This window comes from Triplophysa rosa, linkage group LG4 (genome assembly GCF_024868665.1).
Source record: "Triplophysa rosa linkage group LG4, Trosa_1v2, whole genome shotgun sequence".
NCBI lineage: Eukaryota > Metazoa > Chordata > Actinopteri > Cypriniformes > Nemacheilidae > Triplophysa > Triplophysa rosa.
This window is the reverse complement of record NC_079893.1, coordinates 26,823,378-26,842,546: the sequence shown is the minus strand read 5'-3', so window position 1 is coordinate 26,842,546 and position 19,169 is coordinate 26,823,378. Positions and strand designations below refer to the sequence as shown.

At 36.8% G+C, this 19,169-nt stretch overlaps 1 protein-coding gene across 1 annotated transcript; it reads left to right on the top strand.

The window, feature by feature from the left end:
- Positions 1 to 156: 156 nt before the first annotated feature.
- On the top strand, positions 157 to 19,083 carry LOC130553042 (probable E3 ubiquitin-protein ligase HERC4). The gene is made up of 49 exons (XM_057331781.1): positions 157 to 532; positions 668 to 782; positions 1,000 to 1,076; positions 1,162 to 1,383; positions 1,474 to 1,565; positions 1,702 to 1,832; positions 1,935 to 2,062; positions 2,154 to 2,224; positions 2,316 to 2,440; positions 2,771 to 2,830; positions 2,936 to 3,041; positions 3,516 to 3,720; positions 3,803 to 3,966; positions 4,097 to 4,168; positions 6,377 to 6,460; positions 6,556 to 6,624; positions 6,730 to 6,873; positions 6,999 to 7,136; positions 7,229 to 7,392; positions 7,559 to 7,622; positions 7,713 to 7,771; positions 7,930 to 8,113; positions 8,211 to 8,310; positions 8,504 to 8,714; positions 11,349 to 11,371; positions 11,421 to 11,636; positions 11,904 to 12,018; positions 12,133 to 12,209; positions 12,303 to 12,524; positions 12,694 to 12,785; positions 12,897 to 13,027; positions 13,173 to 13,300; positions 13,402 to 13,472; positions 13,551 to 13,675; positions 13,986 to 14,045; positions 14,142 to 14,247; positions 14,392 to 14,572; positions 14,650 to 14,813; positions 14,898 to 14,972; positions 15,361 to 15,456; positions 15,572 to 15,655; positions 15,762 to 15,860; positions 16,247 to 16,390; positions 16,513 to 16,679; positions 16,792 to 16,855; positions 16,948 to 17,018; positions 17,112 to 17,295; positions 17,611 to 17,713; positions 17,963 to 19,083. The coding sequence occupies exons 1-49, from the start codon at positions 319 to 321 to the stop codon at positions 18,172 to 18,174; spliced, it is 6,009 nt and encodes a 2,002-aa protein (XP_057187764.1). The 5' UTR covers positions 157 to 318; the 3' UTR covers positions 18,175 to 19,083.
- The last annotated feature ends 86 nt before the right edge of the window (positions 19,084 to 19,169 follow it).

Sequence of the window (19,169 nt, the reverse complement as noted above, 5' to 3'; positions counted from 1 at the left end):
CTGTGAGACGATTACAGATGTTATGTACACCTGTGCAGAGGATAATGTAACGTAATGTGAAGATGTATAGTATGCTAATACGATATATCGAGGAATTTTACTAAAGGTTTTGCTTTCGTTTTCGACTAAAGGCAATAAAGCGCACATTACCGTCATCTCGCCCATTCATTTACGAACGCGGAAGATCAGCAACAGGCAGTGAGTAGGTTTCTCTCTTTACTTTCGTTTTGTGGGAAAAGGCGTAATAAACCAGATGCAGTAGATATGTAGTGATCAGTTGCTGTGAGACACCGAAGGTTTCGTAAATCCGCTGTGGAGATGTTGTGTTACTGGGGAGCGCAGATCCGAGAGGGCTTCGGTCTGACACAACCCGACAAAGTAAAACATGTGAATGACGGAATACGCTGCGTGTTTCCAACATCAGAAATTCAGGACATGTCAGCAGGAAGATATTTGGTTGGATTCATCCGGAATGAGAAAGTTTCGGTCCTGAGACTGCGCGGTGACAACAGTGGCCACGATGACAAACTAAGTATGACATTTTGTAACATCATTTTATTATATTAGCCGAACATCACGCCTTTAATATCACATTTTCTCATCTTATGATGCATATTTGTGATTTAGGCTAATCCAGATCCAAATGATTTCATGTGTATTCATACAGAACCACTAAACCTGAAGAAAGACCGAATCAAAACAATAGCCTGTGGAGAGTCTAGTGGTGTTGTTCTCGCTCATGGAGGAAAAGTTTTCATTATTAACAAATCTACTCTGTGCACGTATGTTATCTCATATCACCAACACCATTGGCGTATTTTAAGTATGGCAAGCCAAATTAACCTAATGTTCCCAAAGTTACTTTTGAGACTCTTTAATTCAATTTTTCTAAAAAGAATACAGTTGCAGAGCTCTTATTCTCTCTCTCTCTCTCTCTCTCTCTCTCTCTCTCTCTCTCTCTCTCTCTCTCTCTCTCTCTCTCATTCTGCATCCCTGTAGTCCTCTCAAAGACCTTGTCAACAGACACGTGATTCAGGTCGCTTGTGGAGACCAGCATTCAATGGCACTAACCCAGGGTACTCACAGCTATTCCATCAACACCATTTTTGAAAAATGAAGTGTGTAAATGTACCTTTTAAAAGTGTATTCTTGTCCTCTCAGAGGGTCGGGTGTTTGTCTGGGGTGAGAACTCTCATGGTCAGCTGGGTCTGGGTGAAGGTGGATCTGGATCTCAGACTCCTCAACACGTTCAGTGTCTGGATGGGGTTCCACTGGCTCAGATCAGCGCTGGAGGAGATCACAGCTTTGTGTTGTCTCTCTCTGGTGTTGTGTTCGGTTGGGGGAAGAACTCTTCTGGACAGCTGGGTCTGGGAGACACTACAGGTATCTACTGTCAAGTGTGACAATGTGAAATATCACAGCATTAATGTGAAGTTATTAGAAGTGATGAGTTCATGTGTTATGTTATTTCAGACAGGCATGTGCCAACAGTCGTAAGAAGCCTGAATGGAAAGAAAACTCAGTACATATCATGTGGAGGAGAACACACTGCAACTTTATCAAAGGTATTTTACACACTGTGTTTTGTATATCACATTTGCCAAAAAGGGTTATACAACAGATGGATGTCCGTTAAATCTATCAATGAATAAGAATATTTCCAAGTGTAATGTTCTAATGAGAATGTGATTGTATTCTTAGGGAGGAACTGTGTTCACATTTGGATCGGGAGTTTTTGGTCAACTTGGGCACAACTCATTTAAAGATGAACATCTTCCACGAGTGGTTGCTGAATTCTGGAGTTCTGAAGTATCACAGGTCACATGTGGGAGGTAAACTATTTATAAATAATAAATATCAATATATACGAATATTTGCTTACTGTAAATATTGTAGTTCAATTTTAACATGGTAATTTTGTATTAATTGGTAAGACATCACACACTTGTGTTAGTGGCATCATCAAAGCGGATCTACTCATTTGGATGTGGGACGCAAGGGCAGCTGGGAAATGGACAAATGATCAACCAGTCTGTGCCTTCACCTGTACACCTGCCAGCTGGTAGTTACACACCTATATTTATCGATTTCTTTTTATATAAATATTTTTCTATTAATGACATTCTTTAACCTTAATGAATATTTAAATACAGAACTTAATGATAAATATACAATTGGAAAACTCTTTGCTGGGGAAAACCATTCCTTTGCCCTATTTTATAAGGTAAGATGGCAATAGTTCTCATTCAAAAATACTTTTACAATTGAATATGCATTGATGAATTTATGTGCAGTGTATTTTGTACTGTTTTTAGGTACCTGGAAATAAGTCAACCAAACCTAAGTCTAACCAAAGCGGAAGGATTGTGACCTTAGATGACAAAATGATCGATCAATGGGTGTCTGAGTGTAATTCAAAATCATGGAAAGCAATAAAGAAGTGAGTGTGTGTGTATTTAGGTTAAAGGACAGTGCCTCTATAGAGGGCATGCAGATGATTTTGCAGTAGTTACTGCAGACAAACTTTACTGAGGGTACAGCAAGTGAGTGATAGGGTTAGTGTTAAGCTTAAATGCAGTGAAAACACAAAAACACATCTAAAATGGAAGAGTTGTGATGTGTTTTATTTTCTAGCTGATGACAAATTTTGTAAACATAACTGCAGATTCTTATTTGAATTGAATTAGTAGTGTAATACCCTATAATACTTTTTGATGCAATGACACATGTATGTACAGTATGTGAATATAACATGATTGTTTTATCTCAGCAAAATTTACAAAGTGTTTTCATCGGCTGCCTCTCTGAATGGAAGTTTTCTGAAAACAAGGTAACTTAGCACCTGGTATGCTTGGCATCATTTACTCACGTGTGCCCAAAATGAGTCTTCTTAAAATATGATGTTGTCACACATTTGTATATATTTTCATTGCAGCTGTGATGAACATTATGAGACTTCTGCGGAGGTCTCTGGTTTGGACTTTGAGCTGGCCAAGAAAACATTTTCAAAATTATCAGTGGATGAAAGGATTATGTCAAAGGTGATGACAGATTTGATTTTTATTTGTATTTTTTGTATGTTATTTATCATACAATGTATTTATTTATTTAAAATGATTACATTATATTACATTTAAAAATAAAAGACAAGTTTAAGTAAAAGACATGCAAAAAGTCAAGCAAATGTACAGTATTTGAGATCAAAAATAATTGTTAATTTCCATAGATTTAAAAACCTGCAGATCCTTAAAAGGCATATCACTGTGCAACAGCAATTCTGACTTATAAAAATGAAAGTGACCGATTTGTTACATGTAACTGCTCTAACAAAGTGGCATTTCTCCTTGTAAAATACTTGGTACAATCATTTAATATATTTCAATTGTACGTGCCTTACTGCAAACATGGTAAAAAACAAGGTTAATAAACATTATAAAAAAATAATTTCTGTTCATCTCTTTAATTCCTTTATTTTTTATATTTTATTGTCTATTCCCTTCCATAATTTTATACAGGTTGTGAAGACTGTTCATGGTACACTGTTGCCCTCTCTGGAAACCCTCAGTGTTGACCCCAGTCTAGTTAGCGTGGAAGTCCTCAGAGTTTATCTTCTCCTCCCAGAGCTCATCAGTGTTTGCCAGGAACAACACGGAGCTGAACTTCTTGAAGCATTCGCCTCCAAAATTCTTCAGCTGAAATTCGATGCTCTTAAAGTGTTAGGTGAATCGGTCATTCGTTGTTATTCTTTACATTGCTTTTCTTGTGCTTGCCTGAGAATTGTTATGTTTTGTTACGTTTTAAGAAACGTACTGGTCCAAACTCCCTGACGATTGTTTCAAAGGCCTGGTGAAGTTATTTCGCACAGAATCTGCTAAGTTGATTGGCAGCATTGCTTGTGACAAAATAAACAGGGATTCACCGAGACGCCTGCAGAAATGTATGCAGGTCCTGCAAATGATCTATAAGGTGCCTTCATTACACATTCACAATATACTTAAAGCAAAAGAAGAACACACAAATTTAACAGTATAATAACTGTAAAGATTCAAGAACAATATTTGAACACTTTTAACACATTTGTCTTTCCGTTCTGAAGGTCTGCAGTAGCCACAATGACATCACAAGTAGAGATTTCATTATTCACAACATCAATGATCTTCTAGATATGGTAAGAACCAAAACGATAATCAATTCCATCTCACAAACTTTAATGGGATAGTTCACCCAGAAATTAAATTACTCCATAATTTAATATTGTACAATTTACTGGTATATAAGACTTCCGTTCTTCATCAATTTTGCAGCTCCAAAAAGCACATTCATAAATAATAAAAATAGTTCCAGGGGGTTAATGAATGTCTTCTGAAAAACAATTTGTTTGTGAGAGAAAACGATCAATATTTTATGTTTAGTTAGCATTAGTTAGATCGCGTTTGAATGTCAACATTAGTGCTGACAGGATGATGCGCCACATCGGCTTAACAATGATAACTTTGAATCTAATTTTTTTTAACGTTTTGTCCTATGAAATGTATCAAAAAGTATGGTGACTAGTCATCGCACATGCAATTACAGTGAGGGAAATAAGTATTTGATCCCCTGCTGATTTTGTAAGTTTGCCTACTTACAAACAAATGAAGGGTCTATAATTTTTATGGTGGGTTTATTTTAACTGATAGACATAGAATATTAAAAAAAATATCAGGGGGAAAAAATGTTATATAAAGGTTATAAATTGATTTGCATTTCAGTCAGTGAAATAAGTATTTGATCCCCAAGCAAAACATAACTTTGTACTTTGTGGAGAAACCCTTGTTGGCAAGCACAGAGGTCAGACATTTCTGATAGTTGGTCACCAGGTTTGCACATGTGTCCGGATACATTTAGTCCACTCCTCTGTCAATCTTTAAGGTTTCTTGGCTGTCGCTCAGCAAATTGGAGTTTTAGCCTCCTTCACAGAGGTTCTATAGGACTAGGGTCTAGAGACTGGCTAGGACATTTAATGTGCTTCTCCTTAAGCCACTATTTGGTTGTCTTGGCAATATGTTTTGCGTCTTTGTCATGTTAAAGGATCATCCATGACCCATCTTCAGTGACCTAGTTAAGGGGAGGAGGTTCTCGTCCAAGATTTTACGGTACATGGGCCCGTCCCTCAGCCCCTCACTGCGGTGAAGTCATCATGTATACCTGTAGCAGAGAAAAAGCCCTAAAGCAGAATGTTTCCAACACTGTGCTTCTCTGTAGACATGATGTTCTTGGGCTCATAGTCAGCATTTCTCTCCCTCCAAACACAGGAGTCCATTTTGGTCTCACAGCAGTGCCAGCACTTTTGCCAAAGCCTTTTCTGAATCATTTTTATGTTCATTGTCAAACTTAAGACGAGCCAGGCGGGCCTTCTTGGGCAGGAGGACCTTGCGGGTGCTTCAGGATTTCAGTCTACTGTGGCATAGCGTGTTACCAATGTGTTACCAATGTTTTGCTTGCTAACTGTGTTCCCAACTGTCTTGAAATCATTAACAGGCTTCTTCCGTGTAGTTCTGGGCTGATCTTTAACATTTCTCATGATCATCTTTACCCCATTGGGGAAATATTGCAGGGAGCTCCAGAACAAGGGCATTTGATAGTTATTTTGTATATCTTCTATTTCCAAATAATCACACCAACAGTTGTCTCCTTCTCACCAAGCTTCTGTCTGTAGCCTATTCAAGGTTTGTGCAGGTCTCCAATCTTGTCGCTGACATCCTTTAAAACCTATTTGGTCTGGACCATGGTGTTGGAGAGGTTGAACTGGAATATACAGATTCTGTTGGCAGGCATCTTTTATATACATAACAAGCTGATTTAGGAGTACTTTCTTAAAGTGACAGGACTAATCTGTGGTCCATATAGGCACATAACCAATCTGGAGCCAGAATTCTTGCTAGTTGGTAGGGGATCAAATACTTATTTCACTGACTGAAATGCAAATCAATTTATAACCTTTATATAACATTTTTTTCCCCTGATTTTTTTTAATATTCTGTGTCTATCAGTTAAAATAAACCCACCATAAAAATTATAGACCCTTCATTTGTTTGTAAGTAGGCAAACTTACAAAATCAGCAGGGGATCAAATACTTATTTCCCTCACTGTAAGTGGCTAATTAAGTACAAAATATTACATTTTTGCTAACAAATGTATCATTTCGCTTCAGAAGACATTTATTAACCCTCTGGTAGTTTCATGATGGATGGATGAGCTTTCTAGAGCTTCAAAACCAATGGCATTTCAAACCTAAGAGCCAGTAATTTTAGTTTTTAGGTGAACCTTTCCTTTTAAGGAACCCCCATTACCCCCCCCCAAAAAAAACGTTCTCATCTTTTTCTATTTCAACAGCTGCAAGTAACTCTGGAAGACATTGCGTCATGTTTTTTGTTCGATAATATCAGTGAAATGGTGGTGCTGAGAGACCACTTTGCTGTGGGTATCACAAACATCTGACAATGAACATGATGAATATGAAGATGATGAATGAATATGACAACATTTTATAAGCAATCTTGGTTTTCTTTCAGAAAACGATTGAAATGTTGGTCAATTTCCCTTTTGTGGCTGACACGGCATCTAAAAGGAGAATTTTTAAAGTAAGTGTGCTAATGAAGTGACAATCTTAAGCATTCTGTTCTAATTGAAACTTTGTAGTTTAATGAAAATACTACACCTTTTTACCTTAATGTTACTTTTCTAAGTACTTACAGGATAAACACTGGTCTCAAGACCTACAGCTCACATTAAATTTGACCGGCAGCACTTTGCACATAAACAGGAATTTAATACTGAAGGACACGCTTCAGTATCTCAGACAAGACCACTCATTTCACCAACGATTGGAGGTAGTCCCACCGAAAGAACAGCAAAGGATCTAAGAATTTTGGACCATTTGAAATATATTTGACATTGGCATTTTCTGTTGGTCATATTTTGTCTTCCATGCATAGTAACAATGTCTCCTGCCCAGGTGAAGTTTGTTGGTGAGGATGGGATAGATGGTGGGGGTCTTTCTGCCGAGTTCTTCTCCTTGCTTTCACAATCTCTCCTTACATGGGAGAAGAAGCTGCTGAAAGTGGAAAATTCACTGGTGTGGTTCAATTCTGAGGTCGGAGTTTTTTATGAAATCATTTTAATTGATGAGGTCCGTTTTAAAGGCAGGACAAGTACACTAATACTTATACAATAATGTCTTTTTAGCACACATGCAAAGAAGATTTTTACTATCTTGGCGTCGTTTGTGGAATGGCGCTGTTCAATCATTGCTACATGAACTTAGAATTCCCACTGGTATTGTTTAAGAAACTACTGGACCTGAGCATCACCTTGAGTGATCTTGAGGAAATATCCCCTGTGGAAGCCAGGTAAACATACCAGCATTATAACAACCTGAAAACTCATGAACCCTATGGTTGTGCTCTATTGAGTCGGTTTATTACTGGCCACTTTTAAATTACAGTGTGAGTTTCATACAACTTGCAGGTTTATCTTTGTATTTATATTCATTTACTTTTTTAAATCCCAAATCAGAAGTTTGAGAAATCTTCTGGAGGAGGAAAAGGAAGTGGTGGAGATGCTTTTCTTAGATTTCAGGGTAATCCTGAGTTTCAGTCTTTCATGCGTCTAATGTAGAGTAGCTGCTGATGGGATGAATATGTTAATAACATTGTTTCATCTCTTATAGATCAAAGGACAAGAGCTCATTCCAAATGGGGCTCAGATTCCAGTAACCACAGTTAATCGGTAGGAATGATGATGTCATTGTCTTTTTATCTGTCTACAGAGACTGTATTACTTGGAGAGATGTCACAGATCAGGAAAAAAGAAGAGTACATTTTATCAAGGCTATAGATACCATAGGTCATTGTTGATATACAGTGGATTTTTTTATCTCTATGCAGACAGAAGTATGTGGATTTGTATGTGGATTTCATTTTCAACAAGTCCGTGAAGAACCAGTTTGAGCCGTTCTCTGCAGGTTTCTCTGAAGGCTGTCCGGTCAAAGCCTGGAACATTTTTCACCCCGAAGAACTCAGAGAAGTTTTCAGTGGTTCTCCTGAGTATGAGTGGGAAGACCTTCAGAAGGTATATGAAGATCAAAGTTTAAAAAACTGTGCATATATGTAAGTGTGTCAGGTTTGACATATGTTTAGTGTACTAATTATTTTTGCTTCATATTTAGTGTGCTACATATGAACACTGTTCACCCTCTGATGAGCTGATCAAGAATTTCTGGACCGTTTTCTTTGAGCTGTCTGAAGAAAACAAGAAGAAATTTTTGAGTAAGTAACATCTTCGTATCTGAAACAACATTTGTCCTCAGAATGATACACACAATCTTTAAATCGCATTGGATTAAGGTGTCTGCTAACTGGCTAAATGTAAATAATTTTGCCCATATTTAAGTTCTTTGTGCATCTAACGTATGCCTATATGTTTTATAATATATTTTATATTATTGGCGTGTCCTCACAGTTTTCATGTATGGAACGGGTCGTGTTCCTGCTGGAGGTCTCTTAAAGCTGAAACTGAAGATTGTGCTGTTGAACAAAACTGATTCAGATGATCATCTCCCAGAAGCACAGACCTGTTTTGGCAAATTACTTCTTCCCAAATACAGTGACATCAACACACTTCGTAACAAGCTAATACATGCTATCAGCTTTTGTGAGGTTTTTGGAAGGGGGTGAGAAGGTCAACAATGCTAGAATGCACCAAACCCCAAATATATGTGATCAGCAATAGGCTAACGGCTGCCTTTTGTATCTCTTTATGAAACGTCAAACAAATAGCTCAGTTGCACAGTTCTAGCATTTGAAATGTCATGTCTTGGTTTAATGCTCAGTGAACACATGGACTGATAAAATGTATATCTTGAATGCACTGAAGTCACTTTGCTTCTTTCAGTCACAAATAAATGAAGTAGGTCTGTAACGGTACGTGTATTCGTACCGAACCGTCACGGGTAACATTCCAAATATAGTCATCATTCCTATGCCCTACTCCTTTCGAAGATTTTGGAGTTAACAGGGCATTTGCGTGCCATTATGTAGACGTTTGGAATGCACTTGGCAAAGGGAGCAACGTAATTTCCTCATTATGTTAGATTTAGATTTAGATTCAATTTATTGTCATTGCACATGTACAAGGCAATGAAATGTGACCTCTGCATTTAACCCATCCAGAGAGTAGTGAACACACGTACCCCCGGAGCAGTGGGCAGCTATCACTGCAGCGCCCGGGGAGCAAGTAGGGGTAAGGTTCTTTGCTCAAGGGCACCTCAGTTGTTACCCGCCGGCCCTGGGAATCGAACCGGCAACCTTCTGGTCATGAGTCTGACTCTCTAACCATTCGGCCACAACTGCCCCATGTTCAGCTGGTATGTTCCCGTGACAACGAAGCATTAGGCTTGTTCGACTTCATTGCGGCGCCGCAAGATCCGACAGGCAGATAGAGCGATTCGAAAGCAAACTGTTTATGGTTTTTCGAATCGCTCTCGCGGTACTTTGATGTCATCCACCTGTCGGATCTTGCTGCGCAGCAATCAAGTCGAACAAGCCTATTGTGGCCGTCAGCAGATGTCGCTGTTTTAATGTCATGACTTAAGCATAAAAACTGTTTGCAAATAAACATACATTTCATATTTTATTTATATACGTTTTTAAAATATGCTATATAATATAAAACATTAATATATATAAAACTTTTTAAAATATAAAATGTATTTATTTGCAAACAGTTTTATGCTTAAGTTATGACATTAAAACAGCGACATCTGCTGACGGACACCATGCTGCGTTGTCACGGGAACATGCCAGCTGAAGATAATGAGGAAATTACTTCGCTCCCTTTGCCAAGTGCATTCCAAACGTCCACATAATGGCACGCAAATGCCCTGTTCACTCCAAAGTCTAAAGGGAGTAGGGCATACATAGGAATGATGACTTCATTTGGAATTTTCCCCGTGACAGCTCGTGACGGTTCGGTACGAATACACGTACCGTTACACGCCTAAAATTAAGTAATATTTATAACCCTTCTGCTTCCTGCAGAAAGGGGTTCTTTGTAGCAATAGAACAATGATGGTTCCCCATTGAACCTTCAGTCAATAGTTCTTATATGATCCATGTCCTTTTTACCTTTTTATAATGTTAAAGAAACATTTTTCTGTTACATACCTGTTGTGCAATTAAACATTCATTGGATGTTTTTATTTGGAAACACATTTTGCTTACTGTTGTATTGCTATTTATGAATGTTTACTTTTAGAGAAATAAAAAGACATATTTGCTCATAAGTCTTACCTGATCTCTTTCCTCTGCTATAAAACATAATGGTCTTGACATTATGAGATTGATTAGAATTATGTTTGTAAATTGTTTTTATTTTGCACTTTCCCACTAATCATAATCATAAAAACCTTCAATCGGTATCAGAAAGAGCTTTGGCACACACAAAGATTTTTTTCTTGGAATACTCCAATACTGGCCATTTCCATGCAAATGGAAACCTAATAATGTAGCTGATAAGTAAGATGTCAATATCTGGTTTAAATACACATTTAAAGGTCTCTATTGAAGTTCTTAAAGCATTTTCCTTGTGTTTTTAAAGCATGTTTTTCATAATCAGGTAAGCAAATTGTCACAACTATAACATTCCATATTCTTCATAAATGGGCACATAAAAATTAAAATAACTATTTTGTGAAGAGACATCTGTTCTCCATTTGTTGTGTATTATTGCTTGTGGTTTGTACATTTTAATTCACAGAAATCCTACAAAGTAAGTTGTCTCTCAAAAACACGCATCCTTTTTTGTCACATCCATAACCCATGATTTTCCCTCTTTTAAAATAGAAAACTTGTGTATAGACTTGCTACATATTTTTCTAAAGTCTGGACTCTATCATCAGGGGTTTAGTCAAATAAAAATATATTTCAATATATTAGTAATAAATACGTTCTCTGAGAAATTATATTTCATGTTTTGACTGATAATGTCGCATCCATTACAACCCATACCTGCAATTGCAATTTTGTTAACAAAATTGAAGAGTTTTACATAAAAGAACACAATTATAATTGAATTAAAAATAGTAAGAATACATATATTTGGTGGATGTTAAAAGACCCGTGCAATGGGTAACGTGTTGGTGATGTAAAGAAAATCAAAATAAAATTTCACAACACGGATACACAGCGTGAGTTGTGCTTTCGTTTTCGAGTCTAAACGTCAAAGCACAAACCGCATTCGTCATTTATGCAAACGATATAAGAACAACAACACTGAGTCATGTTTGGTTTCGTTTTGTGGGAAATAGCTGTGCATTACTCAGACTGGTCTGTAAATCCAGCCTTTAGTGTGTGATTTAGCCACTGAGGTTTTCACACAGCTGTGAAGATGTTGTGTTATTGGGGAGCGCAGGTTCGAGAGGGCTTCGGTTTGCCTGACAAAGTACAACACGTGAATGATGTCGTACGCTGCGTGTGTCCAAAATCAGAAATTCAGGACATGTCAGCAGGAAAATGTTTTGTTGGATTCATTCGGAATGGAAAAGTTTCGGTCCTGAGACTGCGCGGTGAACCCAATGGTCATGATGGAAAACTAAGTATGGTAACATTTTGTAATAACTTTTAATATCGACCAGTAAAATTACGCTTTTATTATTGACATTTTGTAGATAATAAAATTCAGTTTCTGCCGTAAAATATTAATAGGCTACACGTTAAATGAATTCATTTCAAACTATGTCAATGCATAACAAAGTAATATGATGTGTCATTTTTTTATAGAATTTTTTTTTAATTGCAATTTATTTTGAGTGTGACTCTGACTTAATCCAGATAGTTATTTCGTGTTTATGTTTATATTGTAGAAAATCCACCCCTAAAAAACAATTTCAGATTAATAGACTGTGGAGAATCTGGTGCTGTTCTTCTTACTCATGGTGGGAACGTTTTCACTAATTTCGAATCTCCTCTTGAGTACAAGTATGTTGTCTATTTATAAGTATAATTTATAAGTGTAGGCCTATAAAATATATAAGTGTAGGCCTATAAATATTTCATATGATAATACTGTATGTACTGTGTAAATCCCTGCAGACCTCTCAAAGACCTTGTCAACAGACATGTGATTCAGATCACATGTGGAGACCAGCATTCAATGGCATTAACCCAGGGTACTCACAGCTATTCCATCAACACCATTTCAAAAAATAAAGTTCATAAATGTACCTTTTTGAGATTTTCAGAGTGTATTCTTGTCCTCTCAGAGGGTCGGGTGTTTGTCTGGGGTGAGAACTCTCATGGTCAGCTGGGTCTGGGTGAAGGTGGATCTGGATCTCAGACTCCTCAACACGTTCAGTGTCTGGATGGGGTTCCACTGGCTCAGATCAGCGCTGGAGGAGATCACAGCTTTGTGTTGTCTCTCTCTGGTGTTGTGTTTGGTTGGGGGAAGAACTCTTCTGGACAGCTGGGTCTGGGAGACACTACAGGTATGATGTTACTAAGATTCAAGATATAATGTGTTCATCAGTTCACTGCATCCATTTAGTAACACATCTCATCATCACACAGTACTTTTGAGACAAGTGTGACATAATGTGAAATATCACATGAATGTGGAATTATTAAGTGATGAGTTGATGTGTTATGTAATTTCAGACAGGCATGTGCCCACAGTTGTAAAAAGCCTGAATGGAAAGAAAACTCAGTTCATCTCGTGTGGAGGGGAACACACTGCAACTTTATCAAAGGTATTTTAGACACCAGGGGATCTCTTTTGTGATATCCTTAATATATCCTTGAATCAGTGTAAATGTGAAAGAATATATACAATCGTACCAAAAATATGATTGTATTCTTAGGGAGGCACTGTGTTCACATTTGGATCGGGAGTTTTTGGTCAACTTGGGCACAACTCATTTAAAGATGAACATCTTCCACGAGTGGTTGCTGAATTCTGGAGTTCTGAAGTATCACAGGTCACATGTGGCAGGTAAGCTAGACTGTTTTTACCATTTTTATAGCACTTAATCTTTGATACACAACCATCACACATTTATTCATTTATAAAAGAGTGTAAGCTACAATACAAGGTTTATGGTCTGATCAACATTGTCATTAGCTTTTTTTGTATTAAGACATCACACACTTGTGTTAGTGGCATCATCAAAGCGAATCTACTCATTTGGATGTGGGACACAAGGGCAGCTGGGAAATGGACAAATGACCAACCAGTCTGTGCCTTCACCTGTACACCTGCCAGCTGGTAGTTACACACCTACATTTATCGATACATAATAGATTCATATTTTTTATATTAATAACATTGTTCAGACCTCTAACCTTAAATACTGAATATAAATACAGAATTTAATGATGAATATACAATTGGAAAAGTCATTGCTGGGGAGAACCATTCCTTCGCCTTGTTTTATAAGGTAAGCCAGATAGTTTTCATTCAAAAATACGTTTACAATGAAATAATTTATGCACTGTGTATGTTTTATTGTTTTTAGGTACATGTAAATAACTCAACAAATCTTGAGCCCAATCAAAGCAGAAGGATTGTGACATTAGATGACAAAATGATCGACCAATGGGTGTCTGAATGTAATTCAAATGCATGGAAAACAACACAAAAGTGAGTGTTTCGATTTAGATTGGACAATGCCACTTTACAAGGTATTCAGAAGCTGTACTCACAGTAGTTATATGCAAATGTTACTGTGGGTACACCCTCTATGTGGCAGCTTTCGTTTTCAGCTTGAATGCTGCGAAAACTAAAAAAAAAACATCTGGAAAAGAGCTATGCTCTGATAAGGATTAAAGATGGTGAACATTACTGGATATTCTTACTATCCAATCAGAACAGCCTGTTTGTATGCAAATTCAGTGTTACCTGAGATATACTGTATATATACTGTATATGAATAAAATGTTTTATTTTTCAGGAAAATAAGCAAAGTCTTCTCATCTGCTGCCTGTTTGAATGGAAGTTTTCTGAAAGCAAGGTAACTTAGAACCTGGTTGATCTATTATCTTCCCATATGTGCCCAAACTGAGTCCGCTTAAAATATGACGAATTTGTATCATTTTTGTCATTGCAGTTGTGATGAGCATTACCAGACTTCTGCTGAGTTCTGTGGTTTGGATTTTGCCCTGGTCAAGAAATCATTTGCAAAATTAGCAGGGAATGAAAGGGTGATGTCAAAGGTAATGACAAACCTGACATCAGAAAACCTAAAAACTGTTTAAGCATCATGTCATTGTGAAGATTTGTAAACAAAATGTTAAAAAGCTTTACGTTATGTAATGTAAGCGCTCTAATTAAGTCACGTTTCTTCTTGTGAAACTCAGGTTGTGGAGACTGTTGGGAGTGCACCGCTGCCGGCTAGTCCAGCTAGCGTGGAAGCTCTGAGAGTTTATCTTCTCCTCCCAGAGCTCGTCAGAGTCTGCCAGAGACCACACCGAGCTAAACTTCTTGAAGCGCTCGCCTCCAATATTCTTCAGCTGAATTCTGATGCTCTTAAAGTGTTAGGTGAATCTGTCATTTAATGTCATCCTTCACATTGCTTTTATGTTTTGTTGCTTGAGTTTGTCTTGTATTGTTCTTAGAAACGTACTGGTCCAAACTCCCTGACGATTGTCTCAAAGGCCTGGTGAAGTTATTTCGCAAAGAAACTTCAAAGTCAATTGGCAGGATTGCGGTTGACGACATAAACTGGAACGCACCGATACGGTTGGAGCAACTTGCCCAGGTCCTGCAGATGGTCTATAAGGTGCCTTCCTCACACATTTGTTCACCATTTAATGTGACCTGTCGAGTTTAAGATATGGTTAACATTTGTGTTTCTGCTCTGAAGGTCTGCTGCAATGCCCACAACAAAATCACAAAACGTCATTTCATCATTAATGAGATTAATGATCTACTTGATACGGTGAGAACTGTAAAAAGTTTATTTTTATTTTTAAACAAATCATTCCAAGATCATCTTGATAGATTTGTGATGTCATTTTACACAGGTACAGCATTACAAAAAATACGCTTGGCCAAATATTGGGACCACTGCTTGAATACATCATACACAAGATAGATGAAGTTATAATATATATATATATATATATGTTTATAATTTATGTAATATTATTTCATTTATAACTTTGTCAAAAATATGTCAAAATGAAAATACACGGTATCTTTTGATTAAGTATTGCCCAGAAAAATAAATCAGTCCACCTCTAGTTCCAAATCACAATGACAATGGAGAAAAAAACAATAAACATGCAATAAACAATAATTTATTGCTCGTTCTCCTTTATCAACAGCTGCAATCCATCACTGAAGATTTAAACAACAATTTGTGGTTGCATAACTGGAACGGGAACCTTCAAGCCTTGAGGGATCTGGAAAACTACTATGATGTAAGTCATTTCTCTGTATACTTCTCTGTGCATATTTCTATCGAGGGTATTTATCTGTAGGCCTGGGCATATTTTAGAGTGAATAGCATAATCTTTCTGATATGCTTTTTTACAGCAAACGTTAAAGAAGCTAAAATCATTTCCATGCATCTTTAACCTGGAAGCCAAATGCAGGTTTATGAAAAACACATTACGTCTGGTAATTGTGATTTCATCAACATTTTTTAGCCTATACTCTTCTTTATAGTATATAATATAAATGTAAAATAAATACATAAAATAGTAATGAAATATTTTATTTACAGTGTCGTTATGATCTGGTGTTAAGACGCACAGCACTTCTGGACGATTGCTTCAGTGTGTTGAAAAAAGCCACTGATCAACATCTCAAAGGATGGCTGGCGATAAAACAAATAGGAATTTTCTCACCAAAAGGCCTAATCGATCAATCTAGCATCATCTAAAACTTCTAGTATTGATGCAATATCACATAAAGTGATATGTGTTTAGCTTTAACATCTCTATAATACAATATGTAACGAGGAAGGCGGGACTAGAGCTGTGAGGGAACGGTGCGAGGCCGGTGACGCAAGTGAAAATGAGTGTCAGCTGCGCGTTGCACCGGCCTCGTACCGTTCCCTCACGGCTCTCGTCCCGCCTTCCTCGTTACACAATATAACATTAATATTGATGCAAATAAGCTAGTCTTTTACTATTAAAGAAATAAATAAGATAATGCACACACATACAGTGTAAGTTGCTTTGGAAAATTTTTAAATCTCTGTTTTAGGTCCTTTATGCTGAGGATGTTACATATAGATCCGATGTCAACAAGAGGGACTTTTTCCTCAACGTGATCAAGGAGTTGCGTGAACCGGACTCTCAGTTCTTCACATACAATGACAACGAAACTATGATCTGGTTCCCAACACAGGCAAGACAAAGACTTGTACATTGTTACTGATTTTAAATGAAGGAAACACACCTTAGTTTTACCTTAGTTATGCATTGTCCAATGTTATATTGTGTGTCTCTGTTTACTTTTGTGCACCCCAGCCGAGCGTGGAGAAGGAGAAGTACTTAATGCTTGGGATTTTGTGTGGTTTGGCCTTCAACAACAATTGTGTTGTGCACCTACCCTTTCCTTTAGCCTTATTCAAAAAACTTCTCAACGTCAAACCAACTCTTCAAGACCTGAAGGAGTTTGAGCCAGGTTTTGGCCAGTGAGTGTTTCAATCATCTGCTAGATATATGTCTGAGTTTTTAGACAGCGCTTATAGAATCAGTGTAATGCAGATTATTAAATGACAATAATTAATATATTCTCAAACACAGGAGTTTGGAGCATGTTCTCAAGTACAGCGATGATGTTTTTGAGGAAATGGAAATGACGTTCATGGTTGGTTTGGATTGTTTTTCTCATGCACTGAAATATCTTTTAAAGACATTAAACAGAAAGAAAGCAACAAACACTTTTGTTTTCCAAATAAGGTCACATGGGATGGAAGAGAGGTGGAATTGGATCCTTCTAATCCAGGAAACATTGTTACAAATTCTAACAAGTCAGTTTTCACTTTTTAAATGAAATATTATTTTTAATTAATATTTAATGAAAAGAGCTACATTTTCAACATTTTGTATTAATTTCACAACAGAACAGAATTTGTGGACAAGTATGTGGATTACATCTTGAATAAATCGGTGGAGGAAGTGTTTGAGGAATTCAAGACAGGATTTTTCAAAGGGTGTGAGAGAGACTTGGTGGTGATGTTTGAACCCGAGGAGTTGAGAGGGGTGCTGGTGGGCAATGAAGACTATGACTGGGACGTACTCAAACAGGTCAACGCTCTTCACAAAGTTGAAAGAAAAACTAATATCATTCTGAGTTATTTGGAAATGTGTGAGGTTGAGACGTTTTTTTAAGAGCTGGAAATTTATAGTTTATATATTCGTTATGCATGTTTTTTTACCTTGAGCTAATAATAAATAATAAAGAAAAAATGCACAAACAAAAATGTGTTTTACATTTTACAGCATAAAGGCATCATTTACCATTTAAATAAAAAAAATCAAATTTGTATTCACATGTAAGCTGAGACAACTGGCACAGTTTCTTGACAATGAAGCACAAATTGTATATCTTGTGATCAACAGAACACAACATATGAAGGATTGCTTTATGCGGAGCATTCGACCGTCATCTCATTTTGGCAGGTGTTTGAAGAACTTACATCAAACCAAAAGAAGACTTTCCTATGTAAGTTAGCTATTTCCGAGTTTTACAACGGAATGTGTTTAGTAATTAAAATGTGATTTTTTAAATATTCCCTTTTTACACCCCAGATACAGCAGATCAGATATCTGCTTTAGTTCAATAAACTATACATTTATAAAAACAATTCAGAAAAGTGTTCTTGTAGTTTTGTGGCATTGATGCATGAGCAAATCAAGCAGAATGGCTTTAAATAACCAAGCAATAATTAAAATAATCCTTTTGATTCCTCAGTGTTCTTGACGGGTTTCGAGCGAGTTCCCATTCTGGGTATGAGTCAGGTGAAGATGAGAGTGAGGGAACTGCTCAACTCAACTGAGGAACATCTACCACAGGCCCTGACGTGTCATGCCCTGTTAGAACTTCCTATTTATCAAAGCAGAGCGACACTTAAGGAGAAACTCATAGAAGCCCTCAACCACAGGAGGGGTTTCTGGGAGGAATGAGTTCTTGTGATTTTAAAGTGAAAAATAAAAATTCTGTCATCATTTACTTACCCTTTCGTTATTTCAAACCTGTTTTTTCTTCCGCAGAACACAAAAGAAGATATTTTGAAAAATGTTGTTAACTGGACCCCATTCACTTGCATTGGTTTTGTGTCCATACAGTAGAAGTGAATGGGGTCCAGCGCTGTTTGGTTACCAACTTTGTTCAAAAATCTTCTTTTGTGTTCTACAGAAGAAAGAAAGTCATACAGGTTTGAAATGACAAGAGGGTGAGTAAATGATGACAGATTTACATTTTTGGGTGAACTATCACTTTAACTCTGGTACTTCACTTGTGTATTGCCACTTAAAACTTGATGCCATGTGTAAAATGTTATAGCTTTGTATAATTAAAAAATCTTTTCAAAGTAAAAAGTATTTTTTGGTAAAGGGTTTACACATTTATTTCAGTAGATAACCTTTGGCACTTTGACATCAATGGGACAAATTATGGGATGTGCTATTTTTATTAAGTTATAAGTTGTATTTGAGTTGTCTTGTTAAAATGTTAATATTTATATTTTTAAACAAACTGCACATTTTGATTTTACAAGCTGCTACTGATTTCTGATAATTACAAAAATGTAAACAATGAAAAAAAACCTCATTCATATTAGCCTCCTGATAAAACCAAGGTAACCAAGTGTGCAATATTACAATGTTTACAAACCCAGCTTTTAATTCACCCAGTGTGACTTTAATAAAAGCCATGGGTCAGTTTTCATGGGGTGTTGATAAAGAAACAAAAAACTAAGTTGAAAAATCAATTTATTTTGAATAATATGTCTTCAAAACATTCTTTTGTTGCTTCTAATTTTCACGTCATTGCTTTGTGATAGGTTTATTGATTGTTGTTAAATTATAAATAAAGTAAACCTATGCAACACTAAATTGTTATGTTTTATATTATCAACAAGTATTTGTGCTTTAACAAAGCTACTCCGTCGCCCTCTATC

Excerpts from the sequence above, each read along its gene's own strand:
- LOC130553042 (XM_057331781.1), top strand. The coding sequence starts at position 319 with ATGTTGTGTTACTGGGGAGCGCAGATCCGAGAGGGCTTCGGTCTGACA. Across the intron at positions 7,137-7,228 it reads TGGTGTGGTTCAATTCTGAG|CACACATGCAAAGAAGATTT; the intron begins GTCGGAGTTTTT and ends ATGTCTTTTTAG. Across the intron at positions 12,019-12,132 it reads GAATCTCCTCTTGAGTACAA|ACCTCTCAAAGACCTTGTCA; the intron begins GTATGTTGTCTA and ends AAATCCCTGCAG.